Source organism: Acinonyx jubatus, chromosome X (genome assembly GCF_027475565.1).
Source record: "Acinonyx jubatus isolate Ajub_Pintada_27869175 chromosome X, VMU_Ajub_asm_v1.0, whole genome shotgun sequence".
Classification (NCBI taxonomy): Eukaryota; Metazoa; Chordata; class Mammalia; order Carnivora; family Felidae; genus Acinonyx; species Acinonyx jubatus.
Window position 1 is genome coordinate 72438480 of NC_069389.1, and position 20672 is coordinate 72459151.

Sequence of the window (20672 nt, forward strand, 5' to 3'; positions counted from 1 at the left end):
CTTCAATATCCCCCACCTAGTATTTTCTATTAGAGTCTTGATTACATGTATTATGACATACTTGGAATAAAGCCCAAATTTGTAATTATCTTCCTCTTCTAAAATGTACACCTCATGAAGTCACGGACTTGATCTGTCTTGTTTAACACTAGTGCCTATCTCATAGTACAATCTCAGTATATATTTGTTATGTGAATAAGTGAATCGCCTTCATTCAGATTATGTATTTCTGCCATATAGGTTGAACCTTAGTTTAAGTTATTTTAAATTTTAGTATAGTCAGAATAAAGTTCTAGAACCATGATTTATTTTCTAGGCCAGTAATTTGTACTGATGAAAAGTAAGTTTTCTTCCATTTTAGCATGGATAAACATTTTAGATGTTTCATTAATTTTTAGGATACAAACTTTATTTCCATGATGAGGAATTTCATGCTCAAACATTTTAGAATAGATTAACCCAAAAATATTACAAGGTTTTGGAAGGACTGCCTATCAAAAGATTTAAGGGATTGCATTAAGTAATCTGTATGCTTCTATTCAAGGTGGTTGAATAATTTCAGGTTAGAATTGACTTCTTGTATAGAGAGAAAGTTATCTAGAATTACTGAGTTTGGAGTGAATCAAACAAACGTACTTGAACCTTCAGATTTCTGAATCTTCAGATTTAGGCAGTTATATAGGCAGATTATTTCAGTGTCAGTAAAACGGTAAAAAAGATTCAGAAGAGTCTAAGTAAAAACATCTGAGTTCCCAGTGTGGAACTTTCCTATATTTCTGAATACTGCATAAAAACTGGCAATTATATAACAAATAGGTGAAAATAAGTGATATGATATGTTTTTAAGTGTCAAGTTAGCAAATTCTGTCACTCAGAATATCTGCTAACACAGTAGATAGGGCATAGTAGTTTGGGCACATGCTATTCTTTTATCTTTTAGGGATCTGCAGTTCAGTGAGGGAAAAGGAAATTAGAAAGAACAGTCAGGGCAACTGAGTGGTTCATTCAGTTAGGTGTCTGACTCTTCATTTCGGCTGAGGTCATGATCTCATGGTTTGTGAGATCGAGCCCCATGTTCAACTCTGTGCTGACAGTGCAGAGCCTTCTTGGGATTCTCTCTCTCCCTCTCTCTCTGGCCCTCTCTGTTCATTCTCTGTCTCCCTCTCCCTCTCTCTCAAAATAAATAAGTAAATATTAAGAAAAAAAGAAATGACAATCTACAATACAGAAACATATACAGTCATACAAAGGAACAGAGCTAGGTAGTAAGTAATCTGTAATCTAAAAGGAAGAAACTCTTAGTAGAGTTTGTAGATAATCCAGGCTGACTGGGATAGTTTCCATTTTATTTTTTGCTGATTATAGTTAACACTGTTCCTTATGCATTGCCACACTTGCAAGTTTGAAAAGAGAAGGAAAACTTGAATCAGTCCATTTTAACAATTCTGGTAATCATCAGGTTGGGCAAGGAAAGAAGTTGAAAATAATGGTGTTTTAAAGTTTTCTATATATTTCCATTTTCTCAAGTTAATCTTCATTATCATAAAATTTAGTGGTATTGGTAATACAAAAAGAAACATTGACTAGTTTAGGCTAGACTTCCATCCCCATTCACAACCAAAGAGAGATGTATGCTTCATGTATCTGAAAATTTTAGATTGATTTAACAAATTAGTAGAACTCCTGATTCAAGTTGTCCCAATTTATAGAAACTGATACTATCAACCAATTTAAATTTTATTAACATTAGACTCTCTTCTGCCCTTTCAAGTAAGTACTTGTCCTGTGACCTTCTGAACTTGAGGGATAGAGGTACAACTACAAATAACCATCATATTTTCATTAGAGTTCTCAACTAGAATTTATGGCCACTTTTCATGCTATAACATTCTTTAATAATGCAGGTTTTAAATCAGGCTGCTAGGTGTCTAATCTTGGTTCTAGCACTTACTAGCTATGAAACCTTGGACATATTACTTAACCTTCTGGATACTGAGTTTCTTCATCTGTCAAATGGGGAAAATAATGGCATCTACTTCATGGGAATTAAATGATAAACCATGTAAACTACTTGGAACAGTATCTGTTCATGGTGAATTCACTATTCAGTATTCACCATGAACAGTGAATGAGAGCCAAACAGTATTCCATTTGAACCTGTCAGGGAATGAGATTATAAAAAAGAATGATCATATGTTAATTTCAGAAATGAGAACTGAGACACAGAGAGGTTATATGATTTGTCTGACAGCTTCAGCAAGTAAATGGGAAAGCTAGGCTTTCAACTCTAATGATAATGAATTCTAATGATGATTTGCTGCATGTGTGAAGTAGCCTGCCTAGTGAATTTTCCCTACATTTTATCTGCCTTCATCAAGCCAACCCTTCTTCAGTGTTATTCCTGAATTGAAATCTGTTTTGTTTTGTTTTTTCCTTTCCATACTGAGTTATTTTCCCACATATGTTTTCAAATCAGGCCAGTCATGGATTTCTGAATCTTCTGGATTCAGAAATGTAGTCCCCTTTGGGACTACATTCAGAAATGTAGTCCCCTTTGATTCTAATATAATAAAGTAATGCTAATACAAATTTTTAGTTTGTGATGCTTCTGAGCACAACTTACTATCGTTTCTGATAAGCATCATAATTTAGCTATTGTAACAAATAAGTCTATATGCTCTGGCATTTGAATTATTAGGAAATTTGCACATGTAGTAATTTCAAATATGAGAAGAGATGTGATTCATGTAAATGTACCCAGATTCAGTAACTAACTTTGATGCTTTTAGCTATTTCATAGCCAGTATATTCATCTGTATACATTACATCAAATTATCTGTTCTGTTTTCAGAAATACATTTAAATATTGTGTTAGGGTAGCAGGGTACAGAAGGTAGTGACTGAAACATTGATTCATGTAAAACCAAGTAAGGCTATTTAAAGCCATAGATGTGGTTTTGAACTGTGTTCTCTGGCAGAATAACAAAGGGTTCCCCTGGTATTTTGCTTTCTATGCTTAGGGACAAGTGTATCCTGCAACAACTAGATCCTAGGGAATATTTGGCAGATTTTAGATTACAAATGACTTTGGGTACACAGTGTATTTACTCAAGAAACATATCAAAATTCTCTAATAAAGAATATATCACTTTTTAACACAAACATGTAGATGAAATTGTAAGGAATATGTGATAGATGCAGTTCTATCTCACTTTGAAAGTCTCATATATTAATGGTATTCCATTTACGCTCTGGCCAAATGTGAGCAAACTGATTTTAGATGTTCAGTGCTAAAAATAAATAAATAAATAAATAAACAAACAAACAAACAAACTCAATAAACTTTAGGACTTGAGGGATCTTGTCAAGGGTTTCTACAGAATTCATACAATGAGACATTTGTTAAATAGAAACCGGGTCAGTATGGAGAAGATATGTAGCAAACCTTATTTTTGAGGTGTATTTTCATAGGACTCATCACACAGATGGAAAGAAACTAGTATCCAAATAGCTTTGGTTTATGTAAGAGGACTCCTTGAATAGAAGAACTAGAATTTTCAGTGCTCCAAGGATATGTTAGTTACATCACATATAGTCATATCACATCTAAACACACATTGTAGGGCAAAATTTGTTGTTAAGGAAGACTCAAGAAAGTTGCCAGTGAGTATCCAAAACTTGCCAAATGCATTTTCTTGGAAAATGCGTAGTTGAATTTTATACTTATGTATACAATGGTTTCTTAATAGGGTTTCTTAAAACATTGTATATAATGGTTTTCTACATAGGGTTTCTTAAAACATTGACATTGACAGTATAAACAGTACTGTTATTTTGTTCATGGCTTGTTGACTAGGGCAAATGCTAAAGGGGCAGAGCTAGTTCTGAGGACCTTTGCTCTTTTTTTTTTTAGACCATTAGACTTTTCAAGAAATTTCAGAAATATGTAGTAGAGCTCCTTTCCTATTAATCAGGAAATAATCATAACATAGACTCTGTTGATGATGACTCAGTCATATGACCTGGATGTCATATTATAGTCAACATAGTGTTCTGCATACCATCTGTAAATAATTTATATTCAAATGTCATGTATTTATTTCAAACTTCATATGTGATTGAATGAATTAAAACCACTTCATATACTTCCTGGCCCTGTCTACTGAGAAGACCTAGTGCAATGATTCCCTGATAGGATTCTAGGGCTAATGCGGGTGGTATACAAAATATCCTGGAGTGTCTTAGCCAGAAAGTAGGGAGTGCTTAAGAAAAAAAATGATGAGGCCATGTCAAAAGGACACAGGAGCCAACTAAAAGAGGTCCCAAAGGCCAAAACTAGAACTATTTTGGCAGCAAAATAAAGTAGCACTGAAATATTCACCAAATTATAAAAATCAGTACTCTTGACCCATATGGATAAAAATGATTGAAAAACTGAATCAGTGATTATGAATGGACAAATCTCCCATACACACAAATTTCAAGTAATTAATATAGATACTCCTCCAAGGAGGTGGAGGGTAAATCTCCATTCCTTAAGTGTGGGCTGCAAAAATTGACTTCCTTTCAAAGAGTATAGTATGGACAAGGAGTATAATCTTACAGTGGAGAAATCTGACGAACACTCATCAGTTAGGTGATCAACGTATGTACCCTTGAGATGATGTAATGAAAATGGTACTTTACCTGTGTTCTTTTCTTCCAAGAACCTAAACTTAATTCCAACCATGAGAAAAACATCAGGGACACCCAAATTGAAGAGGATTCTAAAACATATCTGATCAGTACTCCTCAAAACAGTCAAGGTCATCAAAACCAAGGAAATTCTGAGAAACTTCCATAATCACAAGGAGCCTGGGAGACATGATGACTAAATGTACCACCGTATTCTGGGTTGATTCCTGTGATAGAAACACACACACACACACACACACACACACACACACAAAACAAACAAACTAACAACGACAACAACAAAAAAAATCAGCTAAAAGCTAAGGAAATTTGAATACTCAATGGACATTAGTTAATATACATCAGCATTGTCTCATCAGTTGTTGCAAGTGTTCCATATTAATGTAGGATATAAGGGAAATAAGAGAAAGAAAAAAGGGAAACTGGGTACAGCAGATACAGGAATTACAACTTTTATGTAAAGCTAAAAATATTCTCAAGTATATAAAAATCATTTTAAGAAAGAATTTCACTCAAAATGGATTAATGACCTAAATATAAGACCTGAAAGCATAAAACTCCTAAAGAACATAGCCAATAATCTCTTGGACATTGGCCTTAGCAACATTTTTTTTAATATGTCTCCTCAGGCAAGGGAAACAAAAACAAAAACAAAAACAAAAAACTATTGGGACTGTATCAAAATAAAAAGGATTTTGCACAGTGAAGAAAACCATCAACGAAATGAAAAGGCAACCTGCTGAATGGGAGAAGATATTTGTAAATGATTTTTCCAATAGAGGGTTAATCTGAAAATATATAAAGAATTCATACAACTCAACACACACATACACACACTCACAAGTAATCTTATTTAAAAATGAGCAGAGTACCTGAATGGACAGTTTTCTAAAGAAGACATACAGATGGCCAAATGAAAGAATGTGCAGCATCACTAATAATAAAAAAAAATTCAAATCAAAGCCACAATAAGATATCACCTCATAAGAGTCAGAAAGGTTACTATTGAAAAAAAAAAAAAAAGAAACAACAAGTGTTGGCAAGGATGTGGAGAAACAGGAACCCTTGTGCACTGTTGGTGAAAAATGTAAATTATTGCAACCATTATGGAAAACAGTATGGAGGTTCCACCAAAAATTAAAAATATAAATACATACAACCCAATAATTCCACTACTGGATATTTCACCCAGAGAGAAAATGAAAATATTAATTTTGAACATATATATATATATATATGTATGTGTGTATATATATATATATATATATATATATATATATCCCTGCTTATGGTACCATTGTTTACAAAAGCCAACATATGGAAGCAATGTGTGTACATTGATAGATTAATGTATAAAAAAGGTGTGTGTGTAAAATGGAATATTGCTCAGTCATAAAAAAAAGAAATCTTGCTATTCTTGACAAATAGATGGATTCGGAGGGTGTTATGCTAAGTGAAATAAGTCAGACACAAATACCATATAATTTCACTTACATGTGGAACCTAAAAATCAAAACAAATGAACAAACAATTTCATAAATACAGAGAACAAACTTATGGTTGCCAGAGGGGCAGGGGGATGGGCAAAAAAATGGAGTAAGAGGTATAGACTTCTAGTTATAAAATACATAAGTAATGGGGATGAAAAGTACAGCATAGGGACATAGTCAATAATGTTGTAATAACTTTGTATAATGACAAATGGTATCTACACTTATTGTGGTGACCATTACATAATGTATAGAATTGTTGAATCACTATGATATGCACCCAAAACTAATATAACATTGTACTTCAATAAAATTCAATAAACTAATATAACATTGTACTTCAATTGCATTTCAATAAAAAAGTCCTTTCCTACCCAGAATTCATATATAACCACATTATAGTATGTTATATTACATTGAAATTTTTTTAATAAAAATAATAAAAAGCATTTGACTTCATTAGCATAAAAGCTAAAAATACCAATGATTTGTTTTTCTGAATATAAAATACACAATATTACTATATTAAGATTAATAAAAGTGAAATACTTGTGTCTTTAAAATAAACAGCTAGAGGACAAGCAGAAGATGGTGGCTTAGGAGGATGCTGGGCTCACCGCGCGTCCTGCTGATCACTTAGATTCCACCTACACCTGCCTAAATAACCCAGAAAACCACCAGAAGACTAGCAGAATGGATTCTCCGGAGCCAAGCGCAGACAAGAGGCCCACGGAAGAGGGTAGGAAGGGCGGAGAGGCGGTGAGCTCTGCACGGACTGGCAGGAGGGAACCGGGGCGGAGGGGCAGCCTGCCGGCCAAGCAGAGCCCCCAGGACTGGCTTGCAAAAGCGGAGGGGCCGGACGGAGTCTGTTCCAACAGCAAGTGTGACTTAGCATCTGGGAGGTCATAAGTTAACAACTCTGCTTGGAAAGTGGGAAGGCTGGAGGACAAAGGGAGGGAGAGTTGCTGAGCCCCCGGACAACAGAGCTCAGTTTGGCGGTGAACAAAGGCGCTGGCCAGCGCCATCTCCCTCACCCATCCCCCAGCCAAAATCCCAAAGGGAACCAGTTCCTGCCAGGGAACTTGCTTGCTCCGTGCAAACACCCAACTCTGTGCTTCTGAGGAGCCACCCCTCCGGCAGTGGGTCTGACTCCCTCCGGGTGCCACAGGGCCCCTCCTGAAGTGGATCACCTAAGGAGAAGTGAAATAAGCCTGCCCCTCCTGCCCCCGTGCAACTTGCCTTCCCACCCCAGCTAATATGCCAGAAACCCCAGCACCACAAGCCTGGCAGTGTGCAAGTAGCCCAGATGGGGCAGGCCACCCCACAGTGAATCCCGCCCCTAGGAGAGGGGAAGAGAAGGCACACACCAGTCTGGCTGTGGCCCCAGCGGTGGGGGCAGACATCAGGTTTGACTGCGGCCCCGCCCACCAACTCCAGTTATACACCACAGCACAGGGGAAGAGCCCTGCAGGTTCTCACCACTCCAGGGACTATCCAAAATGACCAAACGGAAGAATTCCCCTCAAAAGAATCTCCAGGAAATAACAACAGGTAATGAACTGATCAAAAAGTATTTAAATAATATAACAGAAAGTGAATTTAGAATAATAGTCATAAAATTAATCACTGGGCTTGAAAACAGTATAGAGGACAGCAGAGAATCTCTTGCTACAGAGATCAAGGGACTAAGGAACAGTCACGAGGAGCTGAAAAACGCTTTAAACGAGATTCAAAATAAAATGAAAACGGCAACGGCTCGGATTGAAGAGGCAGAGGAGAGAATAGGTGAACTAGAAGATAAAATTATGGAAAAAGAGGAAGCTGAGAAAAAGAGAGATAAAAAAATCCAGGAGTATGAGGGGAAAATTAGAGAACTAAGTGATACACTAAAAAGAAATAATATACGCATAATTGGTATCCCAGAGGAGGAAGAGAGAGGGAAAGGTGCTGAAGGAGTACTTGAAGAAATTATAGCTGAGAACTTCCCTGAACTGGGGAAGGAAAAAGGCATTGAAATCCAAGAGACACAGAGAACTCCCTTCAGACGTAACTTGAATCGATCTTCTGCACAACATATCATAGTGAAACTGGCAAAATATAAGGATAAAGAGAAAATTCTGAAAGCAGCAAGGGATAAACGTGCCCTCATATATAAAGGGAGACCTCTAAGACTTGTGACTGGTATCTCTTTTGAAATTTGGCAGGCCAGAAAGGATTGGCAGGAGATCTTCAATGTGTTGAACAGAAAAATATGCAGCCGAGAATCCTTTATCCAGCAAGTCTGTCATTTAGAATAGAAGGAGAGATAAAGGTCTTCCCAAACAAACAAAAACTGAAGGAATTTGTCACCACTAAACCAGCCCTACAAGAGATCCTAAGGGGGACCCTGTGAGACAAAGTACCAGAGACATCACTACAAGCATAAAACATACAGACATCACAATAACTCTAAACCCGTATCTTTCTATAATAACACTGAATGTAAATGGATTAAATGCGCCAACCAAAAGACATAGGGTATCGGAATGGATATAAAAACAAGACCCATCTATTTGCTGTCTACAAGAGACTCATTTTAGATCTGAGGACACCTTTAGATTGAGAGTGAGGGGATGGAGAACTATTTATCATGCCACTGGAAGACAAAAGAAAGCTGGAGTACCCATACTTGCATCAGACAAACTAGACTTTAAATTAAAGGCTGTAACAAGAGATGAAGAAGCGCATTATATAGTAATTACAGGGTCTATCCATCAGGAAGAGCTAACAATTATAAATGTCTATGTGCCGAATACCGGAGCCCCCAAATATTTAAAACAATTACTCATAAACATAAACAAACTTATTGATAAGAATGTGGTAATTGCAGGGGACTTTAACACTCCACTTACATCAATGGGCAGATCATCTAGACACACGGTCAATAAAGAAACAAGGGCCCTGAATGACACATTGGATCAGATGGACTTGACAGATATATTTAGAACTCTGCATCGCAAAGCAACAGAATATACTTTCTTCTCGAGTGCACATGGAATATTCTCCAAGATAGATCGTATACTGGGTCACAAAACAGCCCTTCATAAGTATACAAGAATTGAAATTATACCATGCATACTTTCAGACCACAAAACTATGAAGCTTGAAATCAACCACAGGAAAAAGTCTGGAAAACCTCCAAAAGCATGGAGGTTGAAGAACACCCTACTAAAGAATGAGTGGGTCAACCAGGCAATTAGAGAAGAAATTAAAAAATATATGGAAACAAACGAAAATGAAAATACAACAATCCAAATGCTTTGGGATGCAGCGAAGGCAGTCCTGAGAGGAAACTACATCGAAATCCAGGCCTATCTCCAGAAACAAGAAAAATCCCAAATACAAAATCTAAAAGCACACCTAAAGGAAATAGAAGCAGAACAGCAAAGGCAGCCTAAACCCAGCAGAAGAAGAGAAATAATAAAGATCAGAGCAGATATACACAATATAGAATCTAAAAAAACTGTAGAGCAGATCAACGAAACCAAGAGTTGGTTTTTTGAAAAAATAAACAAAATTGACAAACCTCTAGCCAGGCTTCTCAAAGAGAAAAGGGAGATGACGCAAATAGATAAAATCATGAATGAAAATGGAATTATTACAACCAATCCCTCAGAGATACAAACAATTATCAGAGAATACTATGAAAAATTATATGACATCAAATTGGACAACCTGGAAGAAATGGACAAATTCCTGAACACTCACACTCTTCCAAAACTCATTCAGGAGGAAATAGAAAACTTGAACAGACCCATAACCAGTGAAGACATTGAATCGGTTATCAAAAATCTCCCAACAAATAAGAGTCCAGGACCAGATGGCTTCCCAGGGGAGTTCTACCAGACGTTTAAAGCAGAGGTAATACCTATCCTTCTCAAGCTATTCCAAGAAATAGAAAGGGAAGGAAAACTTCCAGACTCATTCTATGAAGCCAGTATTCCTTTGATTCCCAAACCAGACAGAGACCCAGTAAAAAAAGAGAACTACAAGCCAATATCCCTGATGAATATGGATGCAAAAATTGTCAATAAGATACTAGCAAATCAAATTCAACAGCACATAAAAAGAATTATTCACCATGATCAAGTGGGATTCATTCCTGGTTTGCAGGGCTGGTTCAACATTCGCAAATCAATCAACGTGATACATCACATTAATAAAAGAAAAGATAAGAACCATATGATCCTGTCAGTCGATGCAGAAAATGCCTTTGACAAAATTCAGCACCCTTTGTTAATAAAAACCCTTGAGAAAGTCGGGATAGAAGGAACATACTTAAACATCATCAAAGCCATTTATGAAAAGCCCACAGCTAACATCATCCTCAATGGGGAAAAACTGAGAGCTTTTTCTCTGAAATCAGGAACATAACAGGGATGCCCACTCTCACCGTTGTTGTTTAACATAGTGCTGGAAGCAATCATAAAACAAAAGGAAATGAAAGACATCAAAATTGGCAAAGATGAAGTCAAGCTTTCCCTTTTTGCTGATGACATGATACTATACATGGAAAATCCGATAGACTCCACCAAAAGTCTGCTAGAACTGATACAGGAATTCAGCAAAGTTGCAGGATACAAAATCAATGTATAGAAATCAGTTGCCATTCTTATACACTAACAATGAAGCAACAGAAAGACAACTAAAGAAACTGATCCCATTCACAATTGCACCAAGAAGCATAAAATACCTAGGAATAAATCTAACCAAAGATGTAAAAGATCTGTATGCTGAAAACTATAGAAAACTTATGAAGGTAATTGAAGAAGATTTAAAGAAATGGAAAGACATTCCCTGCTCATGGATTGGAAGAATAAATATTGTCAAAATGTCAATACTACCCAAAGCAATCTACACATTGAATGCAATCCCAATCAAAATTGCACCAGCATTCTTCTCGAAACTAGAACAAGCAATCCTAAAATTCATATGGAACCACAAAAGGCCCCGAATAGCCAAAGTAATCTTGAAGAAGAAGACCAAAGCAGGAGGCATCACAAACCCAGACTTTAGCCTCTACTACAAAGCTGTCATCATCAAGACAGCATGGCATTGGCACAAAAACAGACACAGAGACCAATGGAATAGAATAGAAACCCCAGAACTAGACCCACAAACGTACGGCCAACTCATCTTTGACAAAGGAGGAAAGAACATCTAGTGGAAAAAAGACAGTCTCTTTAACAAATGGTGCTGGGAGAACTGGACAGCAACATGCAGAAGGTTGAAACTAGACCACTTTCTGACACCATTCACAAAAATAAACTCAAAATGGATAAAGGACCTGAATGTGAGACAGGAAACCATCCACACCCTAGAGGAGAAAGCAGGAAAAGACCTCTCTGACCTCAGCCATAGCAATCTCTTACTCGACACATCCCCAAAGGCAAGGGAATTAAAAGCAAAAGTGAATTCCTGGGACCTTATGAAGATAAAAAGCTTCTGCACAGCAAAGGAAACCACCAACAAATCTAAAAGGCAACCAACGGAATGGGAAAAGATATTTGCAAATGACATATCGGACAAAGGGCTAGTATCCAAAATCTATAAAGAGCTCACCAAACTCCACACCCAAAAAACAAATAACCCAGTGAAGAAATGGGCAGAAAACATGAATAGACACTTGTCTAAAGAAGACATCCGGATGGCCAACAGGCACATGAAAAGATGTTCAACGTCGCTCCTCATCAGGGAAATACAAATCAAAACCACACTCAGATATCACCTCACGCCAGTCAGAGTGGCCAAAATGAACAAATCAGGAGACTATAGATGCTGGAGAGGATGTGGAGAAACAGGAACCCTCTTGCACTGTTGGTGGGAATGCAAACTGGTGCAGCCGCTCTGGAAAGCAGTGTGGAGGTTCCTCAGAAAATTAAAAATAGACCTACCCTATGACCCAGCAATAGCACTGCTAGGAATTTATCCAAGGGATACAGGAGTACTGATGCATAGGGGCACTTGTACCCCAATGTTCATAGCAGCACTCTCAACAATAGCCAAATTATGGAAAGAGCCTAAATGTCCATCAACTGATGAATGGATAAAGAAATTGTGGTTTATATACACAATGGAGTACTACAGGGCAATGAGAAAGAACGAAATATGGCCCTTTTTAGCAACGTGGATGGAACTGGAGAGTGTGATGCTAAGTGAAATAAGCCATACAGAGAAAGACAGATACCATATGGTTTCACTCTTATGTGGATCCTGAGAAACTTAACAGAAACCCATGGGGGAGGGGAAGGAAAAAAAAAAGAGGTTAGAGTGGGAGAGAGCCAAAGCATAAGAGACTCTTAAAAACTGAGAAGAAACTGAGGGTTGATGGGGGGTGGGAGGGAGGGGAGGGTGGGTGATGGGCATTGAGGAGGGCACCTTGTGGGATGAGCACTGGGTGTTGTATGGAAATCAATTTGACAATTAATTTCATATATTGAAAAAAAAAAGACACTGAAGTCATGCTCCCTTGGTTTAAATCCTAGTTCTAACAATTATTAGCTGTTACTTTATGCAAGTTACTCAAATTCTCTAAGCCTCAGTTTATTCATCTGTGAAACAGGGATAATAATGGAATCAACCTCTTAGCATTAGTCTAGAGATTGAATGAGATAAGCCATTTGAAAACACTAAGCAGTCCCTGGCAAATAACACTTAATTGATACCAGAGATTAATAGTCCAAGTGATAGTGCTTCGACTAAATTGATGACCATATATTTGGAAATAAGTGAATGGATATGAGACCTATTGTCAAGGTTTAAAACAGCAGGATGTAGTGATGAATTATATGTGAGAGATGAAGTAGAGAGTTTTCCATATATAACTCCTAGGTTTCTGTCAGAGCGGAGTGGATTCTGCTGCACTTTTCTAAGTTGGGGAAGATCTGCCTGGTACAGATTTCAGCTATAGAAATATTTCTCTCTCTCTTTTTATACTATATAAGGCCAAATAAAAAAGAAAAAAAGGTAAGTATCATACAATATAAAAAGAAATATTTAGTAAAACTTTTAGATAAGTGAGAACCTTATGAGATATATAAAATGTTATATTCATACCACAATATAAAAAGTATGCAAAAGTCTTAAATGTGTATATTCTTTGTTCTCAAGGTCGAAGATTTTGAAAATGTCTATTGTACTATGTAAACGATAGTGAACAATTAAGATTATTATTTTTTTCTTACATTAAAGGTGTTTTGTAACCATTCCATCTGTTTCTCTAACAGAATAGAGCCTGCTTGATATACCAGGAAATGAAGAACTGAAGGAGGGTTTATTTTTATTCTCCTTAGAATTGAGGGTCTGCTCTTGGAGCCTTCAGACTCCATGGGGAAGTGGGATAATTGAGTGGACTTTATGAATCCTATATCAATGGCCAGATGGAGGGGCCCAACTCAATCTGTAGGCCCAACAATACAAGATTATCTGAATCGACCAAGGCCCACCTGGGAAGAAGTGAAGAAACAATTAGAAAATAAAAAGAAAGGCTCCAAGGCATTAGCTTAATTTGAAGAAAAAATGAATGGGAATTGGAAAAAATAATTAGAAAAAAGCAGAGAGAAATTAATAAGTGAAAATGAAAGTTCATCCAAACAAAAAAGAAAGAAAGAAAAAGAAGAAATCTTATCAGTATTCATCTTCTTCATCAAGCTCTGATTCTTCAAGCAGTTCAGATTCTGAGAATGAGGAAAAGAAACAATGAAAAAAGGAAAAGAACTGTTCATACAGGTCATCAGAAAGCTCTACATATGAATCTGAATCAGAAAGCAAGGAATCTGTAAAAAAGAAAAGTCAAAGGATGAAACAGATAAAGAAAAGTATATTAGAAGACTCAGCAAAAAAAGAAAGAAGACTTAGCCTGAAGATAAACCTTTCTCATTAGAATCCTCATCAGAATCAGATTATGAAGTGGAAGTTCAAGCAAAAAAGAAGAGACATGAAGAGTGAGAAAAAGCAACAGAAAAAGCAAAGAAGAAGAAACATCACAAGAAACATAGTAAGAAGAAGAAAAAGAAGTCAGGTACAAGTCACAAGTCAGGATAACATAAAGAAGTAAGATTTTCCTATTTAAAAAAACAAGCACTTAAGGAAACTTTAACTGTGAATGTTAGGGCATATTTACAAAAATGCATGAATTTCCCTGTGCTAATAGAATTATTCCTGGACTGAGTGTCAGTCATATGCCACTGTGCCAGAAAGGGCCATAATCATTGCCTGCAGCACAAATATATAATTTTGTTAGTTTGTGTGTTTTTCCTTCCATTGGTTAATTCTTCTGGGAGCTAAAACCCTGTTGTTCATACTAGTGGTTAAGACGTTTGGAATTGAATTTAAATGTTTTAGATAATAATTTGACCCCCCGGAATGTATCTTATTTAAAAGTGTGTAATTTGGATACACATATAAAATGTAATTAGAAATATCTAGATGACTATAGTTGACATTTTTGAAGCATGGACTTAATGATATCTCTAAATCCTTACTTTTAAGTGCCCTGAATGATACATTGGATCAGATGGACTTGACAGATCTATTTAGAACTCTGCATCCCAAAGCAACAGAATATACTTTCTTCTCGAGTGCACATGGAACATTCTCCAAGATAGATCATATACTGGGTCACAAAACAGCCCTTCATAAGTATACAAGAACTGAAATCATACCATGCACACTTGCAGACCACAATGCTATGAAGCTTGAAATCAACCACAGGAAAAAGTCTGGAAAACCTCCAAAAACATGGAGGTTAAAGAACACCCTACTAAAGAAGGAATGGGTCAACCAGGCAATTAGAGAAGAAATTAAAAAATATATGGAAACAAACGAAAATGAAAATACAACAATCCAAATGCTTTGGGATGCAGCGAAGGCAGTCCTGAGAGGAAAATACATTGCAATCCAGGCCTATCTCAAGGAACAAGAAAAATCCCAAATACAAAATCTAACAGCACACCTAAAGGAAAGAGAAGCAGAATAGCAAAGACAGCCTAAACCCAGCAGAAGAAGAGAAATAATAAAGATCAGAGCAGAAATAAACAATATAGAATCTAAAAAAACGGTAGAGCAGATCAACGAAACCAAGAGTTGGTTTTTTGAAAAAATAAACAAAATTGATAAACCTCTAGCCAGGCTTCTGAAAAAGAAAAGGCAGATGACCCAAATAGATAAAATCATGAATGAAAATGGAATTATTATAACCAATCCCTCAGAGATACAAGCAATTATCAGGGAATACTATGAATCCTTACTTTTGAAAATTAGTTTATTTTACTTCTTAATAAACTTTAGTTTACATGAGGAAAGGGCCTGTGGGGGGAAAAAAGAGTTTGCTATAACTTTAGCTAGCTGAATAGTGTGTGCCTTTGATCTTTACACATCCTATCTTTGCCAGTGCAACAGCCATTCTATTCTTATTTGGTGAAATTCTGGGATGTTGTGTGCTCCTTCATGTGAACAAGAAGAAAGGATAAGTAAACCCCCATTTCTATGAAATTTACCTCCACTTCAATAGTACTGAATACTGTTTAGCATTAGAGTGTTACATTGTTTGAATTAACTTTGATGCCATTTGGAGGGGAATCATTTTATATAAACCCTGGTATCTTTTTTATTAATAAAGATGTGAAGTATTTTGCATGTTTTATACTATTAATTTTTGATTATCCAGGGATATTCTATACAACCATTAATCCTTTTTATATGATTTATGCTTAGGATACAAGTTTGTAATTTCTTAATCTTACTATATTTCATTACTATATTTCATTCATATTGAAGCTTGTTTACTGCAAGCAAGTTAAGTGCCAGACCTCTAGTACGCTATGTGTCTTGTTACATGAAACTATTTCCAAAATCTTAGTAAGTATTCTGTTTAGAAGTTCAGTATCTTAAGCATTAGTATTGATTTAAAATAGGAGTTGAATTTAGAAGATAATGACATCATTGATCTTCCTGTGTTATATTTTATTAAATGGTGCCTCATGTTTGTTGCTGATTAATGTTTACCACTAATTCTGAAATGAGTTGAGAATTATTTTTATTTTACATATTGATATATCAGAGTAATATTAATTATAAATTGATGTCTCAAAAAAACCCACCTGTTACAGAGGATGTGCTAATTGTAACATATTTACAAAATATTTTGGCATGATGAGGGAATCAATAGCTACTTTTTAATAGCTGATTTCATATCAACCTCCTTGAATCACAGGTAAAGTTATTATAAAGATAGAAAATATCAAGTAAATAAATATTGGCTCCCCAAATTTTTGCAGTTCTCTCAGTAAGTTTCTTGGAACATTATATATTTAATATCCTGATAGATCACCTTAAAGCTTCATAACTTTAGTTGTTTTCTAAAAAAAAACAACAGCACTATATATGCTGATAAAAATATTATAGTTAAGGGATATCTTATATCCATATAGAATTTTTCAAATTTGGTTTTGATTAACATATGAAAGAAGCTTATATTATTTGTAGAATATGGTAAAGACATTAACAGCTTACCAAATATCTGTGTGCTCTCATTTACTTCCCAGCCCCTTGTACTTAGGTAATGCCATTTGACTACTTCTAGCAGAGGGATTACAGAGATTGTAAACAGAAATGAGGTGTCATTTCAATACTGGAGCAGAAAAAGTCCTGCGTGACCTTCCAGCCCTCTCTTTACCTGCCATGGTGACCTGAAAGCAATGTACTCCAAATGGTGTATCTATAAGATGGATGCAATCTGTATCTCTAAGTTACTCTTTACAAGGGACCTGCCTTGGAGAGCTGATGGACTTGCAGTGAAACTTTTGAGAGTAAGAAATAAACTGTTATGTGTTAAGCCACTGAGATTTTGGGTCTTTTTTATTACCACAGCTTCACCTAACCTAATCTAATATTGTAGCATTCTAGAATGTCTATTTTGTTATTTACATAAATAACTTACTTCTATCACATCTTTTTTCAACTTGTTTCAGAGGTTATCATTTATGTCATAATAGAAGGAAATGTTATTTTATTTGCATTGGTGTTTAATGACTGAGGAAGAGGATGGTCTAGCATAACACTTATGGTTATCAACAATGCTGTCTAAAAAGCAAAACTATTTCATTATTCCTCTGAATATAGCCAAAATAATCTTCCAATAAAGCGTTTAGAAGAAAAATTTAAAAGCACTCATGGGGACTTGATAAGGAAGAAGAATGCAATTTTTTAGATGTAAGTATAGATGATATGGTGAAATGATACGAAACTATATACAGGACAATAGATTAAATAGATTTAGGTGAACATTCAATAGTTAGCCTTCAGATTGAAAACAAAATAATTTACCCTTATGTGAAAAGCAGTAAAGTTATTATTCGTGACTCACTTTATATGACTCATAACAAAGTTAAAAGTAGAACCACCCTATGATTCAGCAATTGCACTACTAGGTATTTACCCAAAGAATACAAAAATACTAATTCAAAGGGGTACATGCACCCTGATGTTTATAGCAGCATTATAACCAATAGCCAAATTGTGGAAAGAGCCCAAATATCCATCAACTGATGGATGGATAAAAAAGATGTGGTATATATGTACAATGGAATACTACTGCACCATAAAAAAGAATGGAATCTTGGGGCACCTGGGTGGCTCAGTCAGTTAAGCATCTGACTCTTGATTTTGACTCAGGTCATTATCTCACAGTTGCTGAGATCAAGCCCTGATCCTGAGATCAAGCCCTACTTCAGGCTCTGTGCTGACGGGGGGGGGGGGGGGGGGATCCTGCTTGGAATTCTTCTCCCTCTGTCTGTCTGTTCCTCCCCCTCTCAAAATAAATAAACTTCTAAAAAAGAATGAAATCTTGTTATTTCCAACAACATGGATGGAGCTAGAGAGTATTATTCTAAGTGAAATTAGTCAGAGAAAGACGAATACCATATGGTTTCATTTATATGTGGAATTTAAGAAACAAATGAGCAAAGGGGAAAGGGAAGGAGGCAAACCAATAATAGTCTCTTCACTATAGAGGACAAACTGTTGGTTACCACATGGGAGAGGAATGGGGGAGGGGGAAGGGTTAAATAGGTGATGGGAATTAAGGAGTACGCCTGTTGCAATAAGCACAGGGTGGTGTATGGAAATGTTAAATCACTATATTGTACACCTGAAACTGATATAACACTGTATGTTAACTAACTGGATTTAAAATAAAAACTTAAAAAAAGAGCTTTAGACATAACATTCAGCTAACTTTGACTATGGGAAGAGAAACAATGAGAAAATCAATAAGAAAGTAGATGAGAGAAGAGAAAAATCAATACAATCTAGATTAAGAATGTAATTGTAAGCACCAAAAGAAGAATTTGAAAGATCTCAGGCTGAAGATACATTAGATTGGACTTAAGATGAGTGAATAAAATTTGGGTTTCTGGTTTTGCATCTTGGAATAATAGTTCTTTTCTTTATTATAACTTTATCTGAGGAGAAAGTTGCACCTTTGAAAGTTGCAAATTGTAATTCTGTAGTCATTTTCTGTTTGATCATATTTATTTTACAAAAAATACTTGTGTAGGTTTGTAGCTACTTTATGACTCAGAAAAATTATCATTCAAAAATACCTATGTATTTTTCAACTGAACCGAATTTCCTAATCTTTCCTGAGCTGCAAACAGGATATGTTCTTTCTTCAAATGGCTCAATCACTTTTACTTGTTTCTTTCATAACACTTACCTTAATCTACCTTGTATTATATCAGTATATAATCTATATACTTATAGACTCTGGTTGTTAAAAACATGGGCTTTTGGCTAAGCACTAGGTTGAAATTCTCACTCTTCCATTTCTTGATATGTGACCCTTAGTTCATTTCTTTGTGTCTCAATTTCCTTAGGTACAAACTCAAAATTAATAGTGTATATCTCTAGGATTGTTATGAGAATAAGACATAATAACATTTAAAGCATTTAACACAATTTCTGGCATATAGTAAATTCTCAGTAAATGTTATTTCTCCTTTTTCCTCCTATCATCATCATCATCATCGTCACCACCACCACCACCACCACCATCATCATTAGTATAGTTATTTTTAATATATCACCCCCTACTCCTTAAAGTTAGAGGCTGTTTAATCTTTTATCTTTTGCAATCATGGTACACAGTATATTGCATATCACAGATTCCTCATTATTTTACTTGAGTTAGCTGGTTAGGTCCTGGGAGATAGAATATGAGTGAATGCAATGCAACACTATGTACAGTTGACCCTTGAACCACTTGGGGGTTTAGTGGCGCCAACCACTGTGCAGTGAAAAATTTGTGTACAACTATTGACTCCCCCAAAACTTAACTACTAATAGCCTACTGTTGACCAGAAGCTTTACTGATAACATAGTCAATTAACATATATTTTTATGTTGGGGCGCCTGGGTGGCTCAATCAGTTGAGCAACCGATTTCGGCTCAAGTCATGATCTCACGGTTTGTGAGTTTGAGCCTCACATCAGGCTCTGTGCTGATAGCTCAGAGACTGGAGCCTGCTTCAGATTCCGTGTACCCCTCTCTTTCTGCCCCTCTCCTGCTTATACTCTGTGTCTCTCTCCCACAAATAAACATTAATTTTTTTTTAAAATACATATTTTTATATTATATGTATTCTTACAATAAAGTAAAAGATGTTAGTAAGAAAATCATAAGGAAAATACATTTACCCAGCACTGTATTGTATTTAACAAGGAAAATCTGTGTGTAAGAATACCTGTTCAGTTCAAACCCATGCTGTTCAAGGGTCAACTGTCTCACTTTTTAAAAGACTTTATTGAGATATATACTTCACCTTTGTAAAATATACAATTCAATGTTTTTAATATACACACTGATATATGCAATCAAAACTACAATAAATGTTAGGACATTTTAATCACCTCAAAAAGAAACTCCATATCCTGTCCTCCCTACTACCCCCAGTCTCTCTAACTTACCCCACCAAAAGAAGCAACTACTGACATATTTTCTGTCTCTATAGACCACCCTGTTCTGAAATTTTCATATAAATGGTACTATACAATATATGGTCTTTTGTGGCAGGTTTCTTTATTGGAACATAGTATTTTCCAGGTACATTCATTTTGTAGCATGTATAAAGAATTTTTATGCCAAGATAAGATAAAAGAAAATCTAGTACATCCTACCAAGTTTCGGCTAGAACCAGGAGAAACAACACCTTTCATAGATATTTTTGGCACCATTAATATGCCTTGCACTACTTTAAAAATCCTGATGATGCAGCAGATTATTTGAAGGATTATATTTCCTGGATGTAAAAATGTTCAAAGGATTCATAAGAGGAAATTGGATCAATTTTTGCAATGGAGGCTGATAACAATGATACAATATTAGTATGTTTTTGTGCTCAGAAACTTGGCAAGAATAGAAGTGTTTTGAGGAGAGTTTGGATTGGTAATA

General features: G+C 35.8%; 1 protein-coding gene across 1 annotated transcript in view; it reads left to right on the top strand.

The window, feature by feature from the left end:
• The window catches only part of FAM133A (family with sequence similarity 133 member A), a 55246-nt gene extending 38148 nt beyond the window's left edge, over positions 1-17098 (top strand). Inside the window, 3 exon segments of the mRNA XM_027053557.2 lie at positions 13451-13817; positions 13819-13999; positions 14002-17098. Of these exon segments, the coding sequence (XP_026909358.1) occupies positions 13581-13817; positions 13819-13999; positions 14002-14267 (684 nt within the window). The 5' untranslated portion in view covers positions 13451-13580 and the 3' untranslated portion in view covers positions 14268-17098.
• Positions 17099-20672: the final 3574 nt, after the last annotated feature.